The sequence below is a fragment of the Patiria miniata genome, unplaced genomic scaffold, assembly GCF_015706575.1.
Source record: "Patiria miniata isolate m_02_andy unplaced genomic scaffold, ASM1570657v1 HiC_scaffold_17, whole genome shotgun sequence".
NCBI lineage: Eukaryota > Metazoa > Echinodermata > Asteroidea > Valvatida > Asterinidae > Patiria > Patiria miniata.
In genome coordinates, this window is record NW_024037055.1 from 4845187 (window position 1) to 4864858 (window position 19672).

General features: G+C 40.9%; 1 protein-coding gene and 1 non-coding gene across 3 annotated transcripts in view; one reads left to right on the forward strand and one right to left on the reverse strand.

The window, feature by feature from the left end:
• The window catches only part of LOC119723573 (peripheral plasma membrane protein CASK-like), a 111645-nt gene that overhangs the window by 67648 nt on the left and 24325 nt on the right, over nucleotides 1–19672 (reverse strand). For both annotated transcript variants that reach the window (XM_038194294.1, XM_038194293.1), the window contains exons 4-9: nucleotides 5489–5594; nucleotides 4727–4804; nucleotides 3634–3706; nucleotides 2601–2703; nucleotides 1534–1709; nucleotides 90–212 (exon numbers count right to left, since the gene is read on the reverse strand). In XM_038194294.1, the coding sequence (XP_038050222.1) occupies nucleotides 90–212; nucleotides 1534–1709; nucleotides 2601–2703; nucleotides 3634–3706; nucleotides 4727–4804; nucleotides 5489–5594 (659 nt within the window). The remainder of the gene's footprint in view (nucleotides 1–89; nucleotides 213–1533; nucleotides 1710–2600; nucleotides 2704–3633; nucleotides 3707–4726; nucleotides 4805–5488; nucleotides 5595–19672) is intronic.
• Nucleotides 3474–3546, forward strand: Trnai-gau. The gene has a single exon. It is a non-coding gene; the product is annotated as a tRNA-Ile (tRNA).

A 19672-nucleotide genomic window follows, 5' to 3' on the forward strand; every position in this document is an offset into this window, starting at 1 on the left:
TTTGCGCACACAAATTATCATTCAGTACTGTTATTGGATACAGGGAACATGACTGAAATGGTGGCAGCATGATAAAGGTCTATACTTACTATGAGCCATGGATGGCTAAGGGCCTGCTCCACCGTGATGCGATCCTTGGGGTCCACGCGCAGCATCCGTCGGATCAGATCCTTGGCCGGTTCCGAGATGTGGTCCCACTGTCTGGGCTTCATCTGATGGTTTCAAAAAATGAATTGTACGGGTTAGATTGGTTGGCAGTGCTGCTTTCCTTGAATTCCACTGTGTTACTTCGGTTTGAAACCCACCAAGGCCAGAAAGGTGGACTGGATTGTTCAGTGTCTGTCTGATTTCTTGGGTTTTCCAACAGAGAGCTTTGGCCAAAAAAAAAGTCTCCGGTTTCTGGTATGCGCACGCGTCGCCGTAGCCATGCGCGTCGGCAAAATGAAAAAGTTTTTTTTCAATGAAAGATGATGTCTCAAAACCGCCAAACTCAATGGTTTGACTGGAATCCTGCTGCTGCACAATTTTAACGTGTTTTTAGATTGGGTTATGGTCGAGAATAAGCTTTATGTGGCCTCTCTGGACTCCCTTATATTTGCACTAAGTTTAGTCGGGCACCATTTGCAGTCATCAGCCGACATTTGAAGCAAAAAAATCAGGTAAAAAAAAAAAAAAAAACTGCGTCGCCGCACCACTTTTTGGGGAAGCTCCATACCAGAAACCGGAGACTTTTTTTTTTTGCCTTTGGCATGCAATTGGACAGCTCTAGGCACATCTTTAGCTGTCTCTTACGATTATCGGCCATGTCGTTGTTAAACACTAATTCCCGCAAACTATCTTTCCATTCGAGCACATGCACAAGTTCTACTGACCAGACCAAAGGACTAAAATCTAGTATACTCGCAGTGGTTTGTCAAGGGCTTTTTTTGTAATCACCATGGAGGGAAATTCAAAATGATGGCTTTTGACAAAATAAAGTGTAGAAACTAAAATCAGAACTAAAATCTAGCATACTCGCAGTGGTTTGTCAAGGTTTTTTTTTTTTTTTTTTTTTAATCACGATGGAGGGAAATTCAAAATGATGGCTTTTGACAAAATAAAGTGTAGAAACTTGTGTAAGGCGTTGGGGAAAATAAAGAATGATTCTCTGTATGTGATGTGTAGCATGCGTTGCACTGTATCAGATTTGTTTGCATGGGGTAATGTTCAATTTTTTCAAGTCAGCATTGGGGAGGGTTAGTCATGCCTAGGCATGCTTGGAGAGACTGCTGGTAATTTGCTTAAATTGATGGCGGGCTATTTGTGTTCTGTTCATCATTAGTGTAAGTTTAAGAGCACTGTATACTCAATGCTGCCCATAAGCGTGTGAGAAATCAATGGCAAGCTTGCTGCTTGGGTCGGAGAGTAAGCAGACTAGCTTGTCTTTGACAATGCCAGAGTACAGAGTAATTTAGCTGATAGTCCACTAACTTTTATTGAAGCTTGCCCTTAATGAAGTGATTTCGAAGAGCGACTGGCTTATTTTTAACTTACGTAGTATCTGCCCTTGACAATCATGTCAAACAGGTGCTCCTTGGTCCCAAAGAACGGCAGGGAACCGCTGAGGAGGATGAAGGTCATGACCCCGCAGCCCCAGATGTCGATGGGTTTGCCGTAGGGTTCCCGCTTGACCACCTCGGGGGCCATGAAGTGGGGCGTGCCGATGCGACCTGCAACGGTGAGCAATAATCAACCAATTATTTCAAATTCAAGAATCATTGAGAGATGTGTAGAACTCCTAAATTTTATTTAAAATGCCATTACGTGGTAGGTACCATGATTGCCTGTAGGTCATATGCACATACTCAACTCTTCTTTAGCTAATAGGGCTCGCTCAATGACGGCCATCTCTGTAGGAGAACTGCAACTGCGTATTTTACGCAATCAAGCACGCATTGCCCAGTGTTGAAAATGTTCCAAACACGCGCGCTTGTTGCTCGAAATGTGTGCGAAATATGACGCAGCCGATGCGAGTTATGCAAGTTGATGCTCAAAATGCAGATGCACGTGGATGGTCTGTAGGAAATGACGCCATTTGAACGAGACCTTTACTGTAAGAGTGAGTTTGTTTCTGCATTCATTAGGGGACGTTGAACAATAGGGGATAATAGGGTCCCCAATTCCCAAGAGGACCCCAATTGGTGATTGTGTACAAAACATATGGGAGGTCTTCCTAAAAAGTTAAAGTACAAACAAGAGAGGGACAATAGGGGTCCCTGATTGCAGGCAAATACAATACAATTGTGTGTGTGCTTCAATCTGAAGAACATGTGTGACATCAGTCATGCATACAAGCACGGTAGGACTTCGGTAATGGCATCTGAGGATTTGTTTAGGGCACCGTTCAGCAGTCATAACCAAAACTGGTTTCATTGTTTTGCATTGGTTTAGCATTTCGGCCACTTTGGTAGCGCAGTAAATCATGCATGTTTGACTTCTTACTGGGCGACTTGTGTTCGGCTTGCGATATGTGCTTTTGAGGACTTGTGATGAACTTGACTACAACATCTGTGACAATCTGTGACGGACACAGATGTAGACTTATGTCCTTATGATCCTACCTCCGGCAATGAGGTGCGATTCAGGCAGCTGGATGGCGATGCCGAATCCTCCCAGCTTGACCGGGGCCGAATTCTCCTTGGTAGCCAGCAACACACAATGGGGCTGAACAACAAACAGAACAAGCAGTCATTGTGAGGTAATGGCTTGAAGTTAATATAAAAATAGCCTCTTTAACCCTAACTCCCTCGGCATTTTTGCTAGGATGTAACCTCAATCCTGCAAAATCCTCCAACTGCCTCCATGTAAAAATAGCTACAGCCTCAATCCTGCAAAATCCTTTGTTACTTTTTGAATGTGGTCCTTGGAGGGTTGACCACTGCCTCAATCCTGTAAAATCCTCAGGCAATCACTGTCAGTAGGTTGAGGCAGAGCCAGTGACATCCTGGAGCAGTGCGGAGGATTTTAAGTATAATCTAGGCCTAAATTTGTGCGTGGCTGAGCATAAACAACACAAGGTCCGGCCCAAGACCCTGACACAGTGCATCCTCCAAAATCAGCAACACACTTTTGCCATGTAGCCTCAATCCTGCAAAATCCTCCATTTTGCAAAGTGGATTTTGGAGGATTTGGGAAGGTTAGGGTTAAGGAAAGCGCTTGGCAGAGCACTGTTTTGTGAATCCAACAAAAAATCTGTAAAACACCTCGTCAGTTTGCCTTTGTCGGTGTGGGGTTTATTTAAACAGTTGTAATAAAAAGCCGTATCTTCTCTGAGTGATCTCCATTTGTTATTTCCCAGATTTGCAGCATTGCTAATGTTGCTGGCATTGTGACTTTAAGCGCGATCCCTGGCCACATGGCATATACGGGTTTATGATTTCTGTCTAGCGCCGCTTGAACAAAGACATTGACAAAATGGCGAACCGCCAGCATAGGGCTGGATAGCTCAGTTGGTAGAGCACTGGAATGATAATCTGGAGGTCGCAGGTTCAAACCCTGCTCCAGTCAATTTCTTTGTTCAATTTTTTTTTTTTAAGTCAGTGCACAAGAAAACTCTCAAGATATAAAGTGCGGATGTTAAAGATGGCACTATACCTTGATGTCTCTGTGAATGATGTCATTGTCGTGGCAGTAACGTAGAGCTTCCAGGATCTGACGCAAGTAGTGGCTGCAAGAAATGTAAGTAACGATAATAAACAAACTGTGGGACTCAAGTAAACCGGCCCAAGTTAAATGTCAATCGGTTCTCAAACAGGATACATCAATATTTCATATAGCAGTGACCTTGAGCCTTCATGCAAAGAGGGATTTTCTTCTTTTGTTTGTTTGCATGTTTTTCAATGTACTGTTAAGAGATGTGCAGTGTGCAATGTTCACTGGCACTTTTGATTAACAAGTCAAATTCTGGTGAAGACAAAATTCTCCAATGAAAAATGAAAATTTAAGAGAACAGTGTTCTATGGCAAAACAGTTCAGTCATTACACAGTTGTAATATCAAGGCAACAATCAGACAACTTGGAGTAATAACAACCAATTTTTATCAAAGTTAAAGAATTTAGGAATAACTTCTGTATCATTCCGAATTTAGTTTTTTCATAATTTATCATGCCTTTGAAAAAACACTCATTTTATTAAAAAGATTTTTGAAATTTTGAAAATCAAGCTTTCTCACAAAATGGCTATATTTTATAAAGAATAAAAAAAAACGTAAAAAAAAAAACACCATTTGCCGCCCATCCCCAACTTTTTCTTTCTAGAACTCGAGCCCAAGTTCAGACGTTCATAATGCTGATCCTTCTCGCTGTATTTCCAGATAGGACCATTTTTGGGCAACCGTGAGCTTGAGGCCCGATGGAGAATGGCCATAAATGTTATTGTGGAATGTGACACGGGACAGGCTGTGCAGATACATACATTTTCCCAAACCGTGGTTCTCTCTACAGCTTGCAAAGAGCATTCAGGCCTCCGACTTGGAGAGGGGTGGGGGGGGGGTGGGAAGGGAAGGGGGATTACTGCTCAATAAAGGTCTATCTTTAGCTTCAGCAAACGTCAATGAAAACATTTAAAAAAAAAATGATATTCAGAGATTTTGTCGATGACCAAAAACTTGGATATTTAGCACAGCCCTAGATGAAGTCAAGCTTGGATATCTAATGCAGTCTGGTGCCGGCAGAGGTTCATACTGACCTGGCCACGGCCTCACTGTAGATGAATCCCGAGTTGGCACGTTTCACAATCTCAAAGCATAGATCGGCGCCTTCCATACTGCAAAGAGGCAAAGAAACCATTTACACATGATGAGTACCAAGTAAATGCTCAAAGTGATCATGTGACTCCCATCACATGATCGGAACTCGCATCACATGATCGGAACTCGCATCACATGATCAAGTGATTCAGATCACATGACTTCAGGGGAATCCTCCCTCTCTGTGAAATCTGAATAAGCCTGTGTACTAATGACATCGCACTTTGTTTACGTACACGTGTGCTATCCTATGTTGCTCAGTGGGCCGTGGACCCCCACTGGCTTCATACATTGTAGGAAAGTGTATGTGTAAACAAACTGTGAGGTCATTAGTACAGGGGCTTATTGATTGTTTCCTGAACAACTGCCAAAAAAGGGACATTTCCTTTTTTGCAAGGTTCAAGTACATGTAATGAGATTCAAGTCAACATTTTTTTTCCAATTTCATTTCCAAAGGCACAGCTACATTTTGTTGAAATTTGACAGAACTTTTTTCTGTTATCAATCAATTTTTTTTAAACTCAAATTTCCATGGCAGATGAACATCATTATCAGACAGACTTTTTCAATCAAGGCCATTTAACAACTCAATCATTTTTTTTGTATGTACTCAGCCAACAAAGCTGTCAGAATGATTTTTTTTTTCTGTTTGCATCATGTTTTTTTCAAAAAGGAAACGTCGCCCTATTTTCTACACTCACTATTCAAAGACCATGTAGAGCAGCCCATCTGAGCTGTAGGTTTCCAGCAACTCCACGATGTGGGGGTGCTTCAGCATGTGGCATATACTGGCCTCTCTCTTCAGATCTAAGGCACAAAATAATAATTAAAGAAAATTAAAAATGAGTAACTAACAGCGACTTGACATTTCGCATGCTAGAGTGTTCTATGTATCCCTAACTATACCTGTATTTATTCCTATGACAGGGTTGCCAGCAATTTATAGAAATGCAAAATTCTGATTTTTCCCTGATATTTCCCCGAGAATCAATATCAATCAAAATCAATCCTCTCCTCTGCCATGCCTTCACCAACAGTCAGATCATATTTCCAGCAAGCACTGTGACTGGTCAAATTCAGTCAACAGACAAAAGCAGGCAAGTGGTTGGCACAGCTGGCTTATCAATCACCTGCAGTCAAAACATCTATAGCCCTGTATCAAGTTACATAAACAGTCACAGCCAGTCAATCCTGCTTTATGTTTAGGCTGGGAGCTCTTAACTGGTAAAAACAGTGACTTGGTTGATTTGGGCTGAAAGGACAACTTGGCACAGAAAGTATGTTAATTGCATAGGAGCGTTAAAAGTAAAAATCAGATAAATTCACTTGCTGGAATTTTTAAGTTTTTAATTTTTTTCCCCATAAATTCAGTCTCATCAAATTCTAGTTTTGGTTCACACATTATCGTTGTGATGGTGCACACATACCACTACATTATAGCGCTTATAAAAAAATGACAGGTTGAAAGTTTGGCACCGTACAAAACAAAAATTTCCTTATTCATGTACACGTACTGTTATTGACAGAAGCATACAGTTTGTATATATTTCGTGTGCGTGTGAGGATTTTATAGAGAGGCCGTCACGATCATAAAAATTAATGACCAGATATAAAAAAAAATTAAAAATTAAAAATTCAGTACTATATTAATTTGCTCACCATCAATTATGTGTCTGCACACCATGCATGCACTGAGTGCAAAAAAGACTATCTGTACTAATACATTGCGCCATGAGTAATGACTATCCAGATAAAGTTCAACAGAATCTGACTGTACTTTCCCCAAATCTGACAGGGATCTAATTATAACTAGATGGATGGTAAATCATTCTATAGAGCTCCCCTTAAATATCCACGCAAGCAGGTGTAGGGTGGCAGGGGGATTGGTGTAGACTGTCTATCGCCACGTCCGGATTATATGGCTACGGCTGAATAACACACGTGTCTATGGGAAGTGGCTTCGTTGCTTCCATAGGTATGTGTGGGATTGTAAGTCGTAGCCATGTAATTCAGACGCGGCTTACATCGTGTACGTTTGTGTCACTCATCAGTACGGTAGTCCTGGTGTAAACAGGCACAAATTTGTATGCCTGGTGTACACGTACTGGCACTGTGTAGTCAGAGGTTAAAGGGAATATACATCATTTGCTTTTGCTGTAATTTTCAGAAATGGATGGAATTGGGGGGTTGGAAATATATAGCAAATATAGTTACACTGACTTTTTTGAGGTTTTGGGTTCGAAAATGCTATAAAAACCAAGAAAAACAATCATTTTCCTATAGTCTGGTTCCCTGACTCCATTTAAGAAGAAACAGAGCAGTTTACATATATTGGGGAATTGTAAGGTCAGGGCACCAGTCTAGCTGGCTTGTACCCGTTCATAGGTGTGTAATCGATTGCAAACAAGTGCGATGGTCAATTGGAGCCAGTATTTGAAAAAAAGCCAGTTTTTTCCAACGCTGGTCGGCCAACCAGCATTGGAAATTGATACAAAAATACCACTTTTCTTGAAAATGACAGTATACCAGGTGCCATGATTTTACAGGATGCTTTACACTGTCATTCACTAACAGTCCAGCAAGGTATTTCAAAATGATAAAATGGTAGTTTTATTTTTTGATGTTTGCAAATGTTGTATTTTCCCTTTAACTTAAAATAAATGAGCATACATGTAATATTACATAGACATAAATTTGTTAGCTTTCTATTTGAAACAATTCTGAAGTATTGGTATCACTTTCACAAGTTTCAGATTGAGTGTGATTATACCCAGTTAGGACACACAACCTTCTGGATGGGGTTTATGGGGTACTTGCATTGTTCTGGCCCTTCATCCCTCTACATGTACTTTAGAATTTACTTGGGGTACTGTTTACAGAGGCCGACAATGTGGGGAACCATTGTGTGAGTACCCCATAATGCAGCTCTCGTAAGAGCTACCCTGTATGTGTAGGGCTGAATATTCGATTATGAATATTCCATCATCATGAATATTCGATCAGCAAATGAATGTCTGCATACATTTGTACATGTAGCAAAATTGTTTTTTTTTTCATTCAAATATTCGAAAAATGAAGGCGGTCTCGAGGAGATGATGAAATCAAGGATGTGTGTATTTTAACCTCGTAAGTTGCAAGGTTTTTATTTTTTATTTTTTCAAATGCCACACTTTTGTTGAAATCCACTTTTGCGCACAATTTTAGAGCTTCCATGATGAATATAAATTAGCTCAAATTTCTTTTCTAAAGTCGGTCAAATATCAGCCGTTCAGCGACCTGTTCTTTTCATTTATTTTAACCCTCCTACTATTTAAGAGGTCACCAATGGTCAAAATGTTTGTATCTCACCTCCTGGCATATTGTGTGCAAACCAATGGGGGTCTTGACCAATATTGACCCAAGTAATAACCAAGACAATGCATGTTACCAAAGGAGGGTTAATAAGCTCTTTATCGATATGCGCACGCTGATCCTGATTTGCGGCAAGTTGAGGCTGGCGCATGTTAGACTTGATCAGCGCAATTTGAATGTATGAATATTCGATCTAGTCCAAATTAAAATAATTGAATACTTAATTATTTGGAAAACACACAGCCCTATATACTTAGGACACGGACCATCCTACGAATTTGTAGATCCAGCGAACATTGGTGTAGTGTGTTTTACTACAATTTAAAATTATAAGTTTGAACCAAAAATAACAAATTGAATGGGACGAGATCTGAACCTGTGACCGCCTGAATACCTTACCAGAGGTCGCTGGTTCAAACCCGACTCCAATCCATTTTTTTTTTTCAAGCCCAGAATTATTGCTAAATAAAATTGTGTGGAAAAAGTATCAAAGAACTGAATACAATGATGAATACATTTCAAACTGAAATGAGGGGAATTATAAGCATCCCCACTGAAAAAAAAAAATCTTTCTCTTGGAAGAAAAAAAAATGGGCTAAGAACCAGTACTATATACACGCATGGTTGAAACCATTGAATATTCATTGGAGCAGATTACAAGCAGCTTTAGTCAATCTTGGCTCCGACCTTACAGTACCCCGACCATTTAGTCCCCGTGTGATCCTGTTAACTAGGCGTGCAAATCGCATTAGGGAAAACTTTACGGGCAGCGCAGCAACATGACATTTCCGTACGGATTAAAAAATCTCAGAGACAGTCACCGAGGCTAGCCCCGAAAGAATTTTAGCCATTACAGAAAAATCCCTCTCTTCGTAATAATAATAATAAAAAAAGATGAATGAAAGAAATATCTTTCATCAAAAAAAAATCTAAATGCAATTTTGCGATTATAGTCCCGGGTAGGAAGTGATCTCATAAAAGCGACTGAGTGATATCTAAATTTCCATCCAATTTGCACATAATGGAGACTACTTCGGGTCAAAGTCAGTGGCCAGCAGTCACACTGGCTGTGCATATGATTTTGACACGGTTGTGTGTGTGTTGCAATCTGCACTGTTTGCGCAAGTGCTATTTGAGTCGTACAAGTGTACACAGTTCAATGTGGGCGTTTGCAACATTGCATCCTTATATTTTGTTACATACCGCGGCAATTCCAGTGTCAGACGTACATTTTGGGCAATTCAAAAGTGTGCATAATGAAAGTTATATTCATGAAGTGGACTTTAATTCTGATAAAAGTATCAGTTAGTTTATTACAATGCTTTAAAAAAAATTCATTCAACTTTTTTGCTGTAGTAGAAATCGGCTTGAGACACCACAGTCGCGGACGTACTCAAACAAATTTGTGTGTGTGTGTGTGTGTACATTGTACATGTATTCATTTTTTTCAGCAGAACCATTGAACATTGTTTGAAATAAACTACAATATCTCAAAAAAATTACACCTAATAAGCTTAAAAATGATATACCTGGTTCATGTTTCATTTGTGGCATTGGGTCTTTGTTGAAGTTTTGGTGTAGAGGTTTATATGGCCAATAGCAAAAACCGAAAGCCACATCCACAAAAAGTCAATTTGGACACAGCGTTATCTAATGCTCAAAAACATATGGCAGCGCCACATTCAACTTCTGAAAGTAAAATGTTGAGTAACACATTTTGCATACCTTTAATATTTAAACTAGTGCGCGCAGATTCGGCGATTAGTCCAAACCAAGACTGCGTCTTGACCTCTGGATTCTGACCATTCAGTGGGCGCGTTCTATCGGGTCTTTGGCAACCCATTGTTTCTAAAGTGGACTCCAATTGGCTGGCGGGCTAGGTTGCATAAAATTTGGGTGCTCACGAAGGTGTGCGTTCGTTTAGCTCGCCCGGGTGGACACGGGTCAGCCCCGTGCCGTTCGATTGCATTTTGTAGCTCTGACGTCATTATCGGAGCTCACCCGGGTCAGCCACCACAGAACCTGCTCATGGAGCAGAGTCACGGGTGGAAGTACGTCACGCATGCGTTGTTCATTCCCTAGAAACGGACAAATATGGCGGCCAGACAGCGGAAATCTCAAGTGGACTTACAAGTTGACTTCATTTGAAGTCTAAAGGTAGTCATTTATTGAGTTCATTGCGACTTTTGAGGCTATAATTTCAGCCCAAATTTGTTGAGGTTTGTAATTGACTAAAATGCAGTAAATTTCAAACTAAGACCCAGTCCGAAACGGGCGTTGTCAGTGGCTACGTCACGCGGTTGAGCATTTGTTTAGCCCGGCTGTCGTGGCTGACCCGTCTGCCTTTACCCGTGTCGACCCAGGTGAGCTAAACGAACGCACCAATCATATCAGAAGTTGCTGCGGAGCTTGTGGGCTCCTTTGAACAACGGATGATACTCAGACTATATTCCAACTGCAAATCATCTGAAAAGTAAAGAGGAACAAAAGACTTTCCGATCCATAATGGTTCATCTCTTAAGGAAAGGGGCGTTCCATATACACTAGTCCATATCATTTCCGCAGTTTTGATTCTATTTTGGTTCAGCTTTTATGCACTCAGAGAATGTAACGCCTTACAGGGTCTCTGTGCTGTCAACAATGTGACATAGCAGGTGAATTAGCCCATGCACGAATGGGGGGCCAACAATGATAACCAATATCAATTATATTTTGTATCTCCAGTACAGTTACATGACTTTGTATTGAATCGTCATAGGCAGTGCAGGCTTGCGGTTATCACATTTCTCCTTGCACACCCAAAAGTATAATATCGAGGCGTCAAATCTGGTTGCGTCAGTCTCTCCCACTCTCTCATCGGGTGTGGGTGGGTGTGAGCCCAACGCTTTCAGCTCAGAGATGCGCTTGTGAGAAAATCATGCTCCAAATTTTAGTTTGCATGTACCGGTACATGTATGTGTACATGTACATTATACATGGATTCTACAATACATCATTTGGGTAGTAATGGTAAAATGCCACACTGCCAAACTTTCCCGTTTAGTAATATTTTCTGACATCACTGAAATGGGACTTTTTTCCTTTTTTTAAATACATGTACAAGTTTTGTGTTAAAACCTAACTCCCTACTTAGTTTTACTAATAGTACATGTAGAAGACCATGTCCGTCAAAATCCATCACTTATTCTGCTTCACATACATAAAGCTTATCAGGACCAAATCTGTTGAAATCCACCATTGTTGCTGGTGGATTTTGATGGACTTCGTACACATGGCTTATCTGCCAAAATCCCCACAAAATGGGGGGAGGATTTGTTTTCTTGCAGTGTTTTTCTTTACACTTAACCCACCCAGAATGCTGCAAGAATCCAGCAGATGGTTTGGAGGATTTCTAAGGATTTAAAAAAGAGCTGTACATCCACTGTGTACTTCAGATGGGGCTCAATGCTGCTTGTACACAAAACAAATGACATTAAATTCCAATCCTGTGGTAGGATTTTAAGACAATTCTGGAGGTTACTTCAGGGGTAAAATTAGGTGAGTGAGATGAGGGGGGGGGGGAAATCCACGAAATAATCTGCAGAGGGTTTGAGGGTTGCAATGCTGAGGGACCTAGGGTAGGGTTAATTTTTCCTATTTGCCTCAAGGAATTCCATAAAACACCCATTTCTTGTAAACTTGTTTATAGGTAAACACACAATTTCAAAGGGGATTTTTTTTGTTAATCCTGAAACAAGGAAGAATCCTGAAACCAGGAAACAAATCAAGACAAATCTAAACCCAGTTTAAACATTTTGTGCAAACACAAAAGTAAAGGGAGTCAACGTAACATTAAATCATTAAATTTTATTGGAGTTGGCATCATCAGGAAATCTAGGATAGTGTTGCAAAGACAAGTCGACCCTCTGAGTCCTCAAAAGATATGGCTACAGTTTGTAAGAAGCGTCTCTCCCTACAGTATCAACGCAGTTTGAGGATCGATCTCGCAGCGGCCCACCTCCAGGCACCCTAGAACTCGGCTAGGTAGGTCAATTGATTATTCAAAGCAGCCGCCGGAGGGGTTTGTTGGGATGGGGGGGGGGGAGATGGGAAGGGAATTGAGAAGAGAGAAAAGATGATATTGGGCAAAGATGACTCAGGTGGGTCGGTGGCCTAAGTAGTGGCTGGAGTGAATAATAATATTGCCGTCATGGCTATCGGGATGTGTGGTCTGCATGCCAAGTGCGCCTTGTGTTTTGGTTGTACATGTACTACTATACTGCATGCCAAGCCAAGCCTTGTGTTGGTTGTGCTATACTGTGCGAGAGACCAGGCCCAAATTTCACAGGTCTGTTAATAAGCGCGGGATAGAGTCACTCATCTCTATATAAAGACTGGATAGCGGATATCCATACACCAGTCACACAGTAGACTTTGCATATTGACCAATTCGCCCCCGGTCTCACGAATATGGCCGCGTATAATACGAACATTCTACGCGTATATACAGCGCGCGCTGTATCAAGAGTTGATGCGCATTTTGGTCACGTACACGAATTATGATGTTCTAAAAAGGACACTGATTTTTATTTCCAAAACGCCGATAAAGGAACTCCGGCTTAAAAAAGTAAACCACGACGCTAGAAAAATTGTAAACTGTGGTCAGTGGTGGTGGTCAAAATAAAAATTCAAGTGAACTGCGAGGTTACAAAAGTGATCATGATGGCTATAAAGATGGCAACTTGTCCTTTGTACAAAATTGTAGATCACCAGCCGGTCTCACCGGTCTCACCAATATGGCGTCAAATTCATTCATTGTGCGGCTCTTTATCCGCTATCCAGTCTTTATATAGAGATCAGTGGATAGAGTGTGTAAGTTTCGCCAGTCCATCCACACTTTTAATGTGAATGTCTTGGTACCAAACACTGACTAGTCTAGTCACAGACTCCCGTGTCTGAATTTATCTGATTGTAACATCTGCGTGATCGATTGAATGGAAGTTGTGGTCAACAATTTTAATATTATCATAGTCATCAATCTGTAATATTTTCAATATGTTGTAAATTGATAATAAATTATTCAACATGGCACACCCCCAAAACAAACAAATCAAAAAAAGAAAAAAAAAGAAAAAAAAAAGAAGAGAATTTAACCCTAACTCCCTAGGCATTTTTGCTAGGATGCAACCTCAATCCTGCAAAATCCTGCAACTGCCTCCATGTAACAATGCACACATGTACATGTACATTGTACAGCCAGCCTCAATCCTGCAAAATCATCTGTTATTTCTTGGTCCTTGGAGGGGTGACCACTGCCTTAATCCTGCAAACATCCTCCGGCAACCACTGTGAATACATTGAGGCAGAGCCAGTGACATCCTGGAGCAGTGCGGAGGATTTCAAGTATAATCTAGGACTAAATTCAGGCGCTACGCATAAACAACACAAGGTCCGGCCTAAAAGACCTTGACACAATGCATCCTGCAATATCAGCCACACATTTTCGCCATAGCCTTATAATCCTGAAAAATCCTCCATTTTCCGCAAAGAGAATTTTGGGGGATTTGGGAAGGTTAGAGTTAATTCTCATACATGTAAATTATCTGAATGGGAGACCGATCATTCAAAATGAAAAGTACACATGGGTGCCTTTCCCCATTTCTACTTTGTTCCACTTCTGAAATTCATCATGTCCTGATCGAGTGCCTTGTTCACACAGACACACATGTGTAGCAACTAGGACAGGTGGGAAAAAAACCTGCCGCAGTAACTTAGTTACATTATATTGAGCTTGGATTTCTGCCTGTGATATAGGGTCAACAGTAAGGGTCACGAAGTATAAACACAGCCAGGTCTACTGCCAGCCTCCTCTCTCTGGCTCGCTGCACGAACATCAAATATTGCTATAGCTACCGCCTCCAACCTATTTCCCCCTCAACAAAACATAATAAAAACGAAACGGCAAATTTCATTAAACCAATCCCGGCATTTAATAACAAATTTCTGGGCTGTGTTTTTCTGCCCCTTTGGTGGATAGCGGTAAATGGGCCGTGGTGTGTGTGCGAGTGTGTGAGTATGCAGAGTGCGCTGCCGACCCCGTTGAGGATTGTGGCTTGGGGGTGTGGAAGATTTCTGCAAATGGTAGACAGTTTTTTTTTTCTTTTTTTATGAAATGGCATCTCCTGGAATGCTTGGCAGTAATCCACACGCTCCCCATGTCAGCCCCGGCCCCCGCAGATATCCAGAGAGGGGCGGCTACGGTTTTACACCTTCATGGCTAGCGTAGAGTTACTGCGTGGAAGTTATGACTTCCTCCGTAGGGAAATCTCCCGCATTAAGCGTGCGCCGGTGGTGAAATAACACGCGACATTCAATAGGACCACTGATCAGTGATAAAGACAGGAGCGTGCAATGCACTTTTCCTTTTTCAAAATTTAAAAATCTCATTTGAATGACACAGAGAATTGTAATGACTGGAACTACTTTTTGTTATTCCAACCCGGGAAAAGTCAGGTTTGATGTGTACAAATCTTAAATTTTGTTGAAACGATGAAACGGAACAATTATAAACATCAGGGAATTGTCAGGCCAGGGAACCAGACTAGCCAGCATGCGCCCATTCACAGATGTAACAGATTGCAAACAAAATGTGGGCCAACTAAATTTGGTCAAATGTTGCCCAACCAATCTTTGGAAACTGATTTATAAACAATTCCACTTTTCTTGAAAACAATAGCATTCCAGGTGCAATGATTTCACAGGATGCTTGAGGCTACAGTCAAGTCAGATATTTTATAATAATTTGGCAGTTTCGGTTTTAATATTGGTAAATGTTGTACATTACCTACCCTGAATAGTCATTTGAAAAGCACTGTAAATATCACTTATTTTTCACTTTGCTGATAACTTAAAACCTAGAATGCCATTTTGTAATGGAAACCATATTGTCAATCGAACAGAAAGGAACATCGTTCTATAAATTTAGGGTTCAAAGTGTGACATTTTTCCTGTCCCTGTTACCATGGTACTTTGTAATTTGCCATCCCAATATCATCAAGAATGACGTCAAACAATGGTTTTTTTTATTAGTTGGGTAGGTAGTTTGTTATTCATAATCACCCTTGGAGGATTAAGGAGATCATCAGAATTATACATTTACAGATGTCAGATGGAACAGAGAATGACCTACAATGTAGATTATAACAGCGTCATCCACGGTTGGTAGCTTTTGCTGGAAAATACAGAATTGAAAAAAAAGTACATTGCATGGGCCCTTTAAATGAAACGAACATCCTGTTTGCCTCCGAACAACACCATTAAACCTGTCCAGACATTTTTCCTTTCCGAATTTCAACCCATAGGGGGATGTCATCTGTAGAAAGGCATTGAACGGGCTGCCCATATCCTGACAAACCAAATCTCTGTGAACAACGTCTATATTTCATTTGACAACCTCAGTTCCCCAACATCCGGAGAAAAAAAGGCAAAAGATGATATTAACGTCACAACAAATTTATAAGATTTTGCTGAGAGCACTCAGCTTTCTTTTAAGGAGTAACATTTAGTCTTCATCATCTGACTTCATGTTTTCTAAGCATGTACAAGAAAAAACGAGATTGCAATCGAGATGTGGAAAGGACAGTCCATGTTAAAGACAGTCCATCATTTGTAATGTGTGCACCAAGGTATTACAGGGACAGGAAAACAAATGTCACTTTTTTGACCCTTCAATATTGGGTTTTCCTTCACCGACATATTTTTTATATAAGCACTGTAAATGTAATTTATGCTACATGTACATGTAAATGTTGTTTAGGGTGATTGTGAGAAGATATTCAGATGGGACTCAAACCCACGACCTCCTGCTTAAACATACATGTGACGAAAATGTAAGTGAACGGTATAAAAGTATGTTAAAGAGGTTGTGGAATGCTCGAAGACATTTCCGTCATTTTTCGGGTATATGTAGCCTAAGGTGTGATGAAATAAAAACGACTATTGTGTCTGTCATGAAATGAGTACAAAAGGTACTTTGGAGAGCTGTTTTTCAGGTCCTGTTTCGACCCGAACGTGCAATTTGTGTAAAAGTCGTCGTTGGGGGCAGCAAACAAAACATAGTAAATCGTGACGTAATAAACAGGACTCGTTTATACTACGCTGCATCGGGAGTCCTGTTTATTACGTCACGATTTACTATGTTTTGTTTGCTGAACAGGACTCGTTTATACTACGCTGCATCGGGAGTCCTGTTTATTACGTCACGATTTACTATGTTTTGTTTGCTGCCCCCAACGACGAATTTTACACAAATTGCACGTTCGGGTCGAAACAGGACCTGAAAAACAGCTCTCAAAAGTACCTTTTGTACTCTTTTCATGACAGACACAATAGTCGTTTTTATTTCATCACACCTTAGGCTCAGTGGCGTCGCCAAGGGGAGGCCAGGGGGGGCGCGTGCCCCCCTGGAAAACCTAGTGCCCCCCCGAGTGCCCCCCCATCAAATGCTGGTGCCCCCCTATCCTCTGCAAAATTCTGCGCGTTGTTAAAATCATTACCTCAAAAATAGCAATTTCTGGAGATATCTTCAGATCGAATTTAGCATCAAATGTGGCACCATTTTGCATCTAGCCCATCCTCCGTATGCGAAAATTTTCCAAAGGGTAGGGGGGACCCCCTCCCCTTTAGACCCCTCCCCCAGGACGGCGATCCGTATCCACCTAAGTGCCCTCCCCCCCCCCCCATCAAATGCTGGTGCCCCCCCTGTGCCCCCCCAGACTGAAAAGTCTGGTGACGCCACTGCTTAGGCTACATACATGTATACCCGAAAAATGACGGAAATGTCTTTGAACATTCCACAACCTCTTTAATCCTCTTTCCTTTTTATATCTACTTCCATCACATTGTTAAAACAATGTAAACAGCACAGTAAATCCTATTTCCTGCAAGAAGAAAGATTAGAAGATCTGTCACTCAGTGACCTGTTGCCTTTAACCACCAGAGTGTGCTTGCTTGGGCAATGCGCGCAAAAACATGCAAAAACACATGTCTGCAGGGCCCTTCTATAGAGGAAGCAATTACACCATTGTAATGTCTTAACCTTTTCAAATCTAACGATTACACGTCCTCCACGGATCTCCGGTTTTAACGAGCGCTTGACAAGCAAAGCGAGCAGGCCTTGTGATACCTACATGTACCGATAGGCCTCCTGTTGACATTGCATATTAAACCCCTGATCAGCTGCGGTTTATTAAAAAGCAAAAAAAAAGCTCCCCTCCCCGCAAAATCTTCCTGGATCAAGGGAGGAACTCCAAGAAAAACAAAACAAAACTTGACAATCAAAATGTCTGTTAAAGAAAAAATGGAACCCCAGAATCTGAAGAACCAGCTCACATTACAGATGCCTGCAGAACATGTCAGATTGCACGGAACTGATAAGAAGGGTAAGGCAAGGTAAATGGCCATGGGGGGGGGGGGGGGGGGGGGGGGGGTGGTTGAAACGGAGATGGGATGGAGGAGGGGGGCAGGGATGGGGGGGGGGGAGGGAACTGCCTCAGCCGACAAAACAGTCAAGAAGGCGTTCGGGACTCGGGCCATCTTCAGAGCCATAAACATTATCATCCGAACCCATGGGCCAATATGCATGGCAGGTTCCAATATTCCCCTGCATTTTTTTTTTTTTTTTTTTTTCTCTATCAAGTTCACTCATACAGGTGTATGATGGTACATGACAGAGAGACAAAACGACAGAGAGACAAAATGACAACAGCGCAACGGTGCGTAAGACAAATCGCTTGCATAATGTAGCTGGGAATTTTTTTGGTTGTTGTTTTTTGGTGGTGGTTTCAATCTGTATGCAAAGGCAATTTGCCAAACTGCCCTCGTCTGTTTACAACTGCTCTGACATTTACATGTGGCGATTTGGCAACCGGGCGTAAAACTGAATGTTTCCAGTCGATGACGGCAGTTTTACTTACACGTACCAGTACAAAACAATGTATGTGTCTCACATACTAATGGACCAAGGTTAATTCAAGCTACAAAAATGTACTTGCATGTTGTACATACATACATTTATGCTTAAAAATTTGGAGTATTTTGCATGCAGGGTTTGTGTTTACAATTACATAAAAGAATTTCTATAACACTTTGGTGGTCATCGGGTGAAAATTGCTTTAAAGTGAAAACTTAAAAGTGACATAGAAGACCATGTTGCCTTCTGCAATTTTCACCTTGTGAGAAAAAAAAAATTGTTGCATTTTTCATTATTTCATAAAAATTCTATGATCGATTTTATTGGTTATTTACGTACAAGTACATGTATCATTAGTTCACTACGGGATATTTTTTAACGTTCAACCCTAGCAGTAGCAATGGCAAACTGACCAAGTATCATAAAACCACTTACAGAGATGAGCTGTTGTTTGCATTGTGTGTGGAAGGTACATTATTCCCCTGGGCACATTTCTCTTTGGAATACTTGGGTTTGTAACCAATGCGCTTTCATTTGTTTAAGTGCCAACCTAAGAAACTTGTTGGAAAAGAGCAAAAGAGCACTCTCAACCAGCAGGAAGGGCAGATGAAGTAAACATATATGGAAAGAAGACAGAAGACAAAAGAATTATTGATACAATGTATACACATGCATGTACATGTAGGTGTGGACTGATACAATGTATATAAACAGACAAGATACATTGATACATTGTGACAATATACATTGATACATTGTAACAAGATATATTGATACAGTGTAACAATATTCTGTGTATTGTATACATCGTGTTCATTATGTACATGAAGACAAGAGTGACTACTGTCAAATTTAGATTCTATTGAAATGATTGGTACTGTGATCATGTAGATCACGCAATAATCGGTATGTTCCATTCACCTGCACATCACATGCCCTAAAACATCTAGGGCCTGGTTTGTGGAATGGACATGAGTCTATAAAATCACAGTCCTCTGTGGGCCGATTCAAAATCAGTTTCAAGAACCATCTTGTGCCCTCCCCCCCCCCCCCCCCCCCCCCGGTCCCAACAAACTGTTTTGCTCCTTGTTTCCTCGTAGTATTGGTTTAGTCTCATTTTAGTGTTGTCTGTATGTTCGTCAGTCTGTCCTTAGTTATTGTTTGTGTTTCATTTGTACTCGTCTATTGCTTTGTCTGTTTTTTCTTTAAATTCTTTGTAATATTTGTTACAGTTTTGCATTGAAGTATAGGCACGCCCCTATAGGCTTTGGCTTTTTTAAATCATGCCTCCATCTTAATATAACTACTTTTTGTTCTCATGCTGCTTTTACTTTACTTTTTGATGAAAATGCATTTGTAAATGTTATTGAAATCGAAACTGACATTGTTTGGCCTTCAAAACATTCCAAGCCTGTATTTATACATGTACATGTATCTTCATCATGTATTGTCGTTACCATCAACAAGGCCTATTTGTCAAAATAAATAACGAACTTGTGCTGTGATTAAAACCGCACAAACCCATCAACACGGGGCATACAATGTACAAAGCACAGCCTAGGGACTACTATACTAATTGTCATGA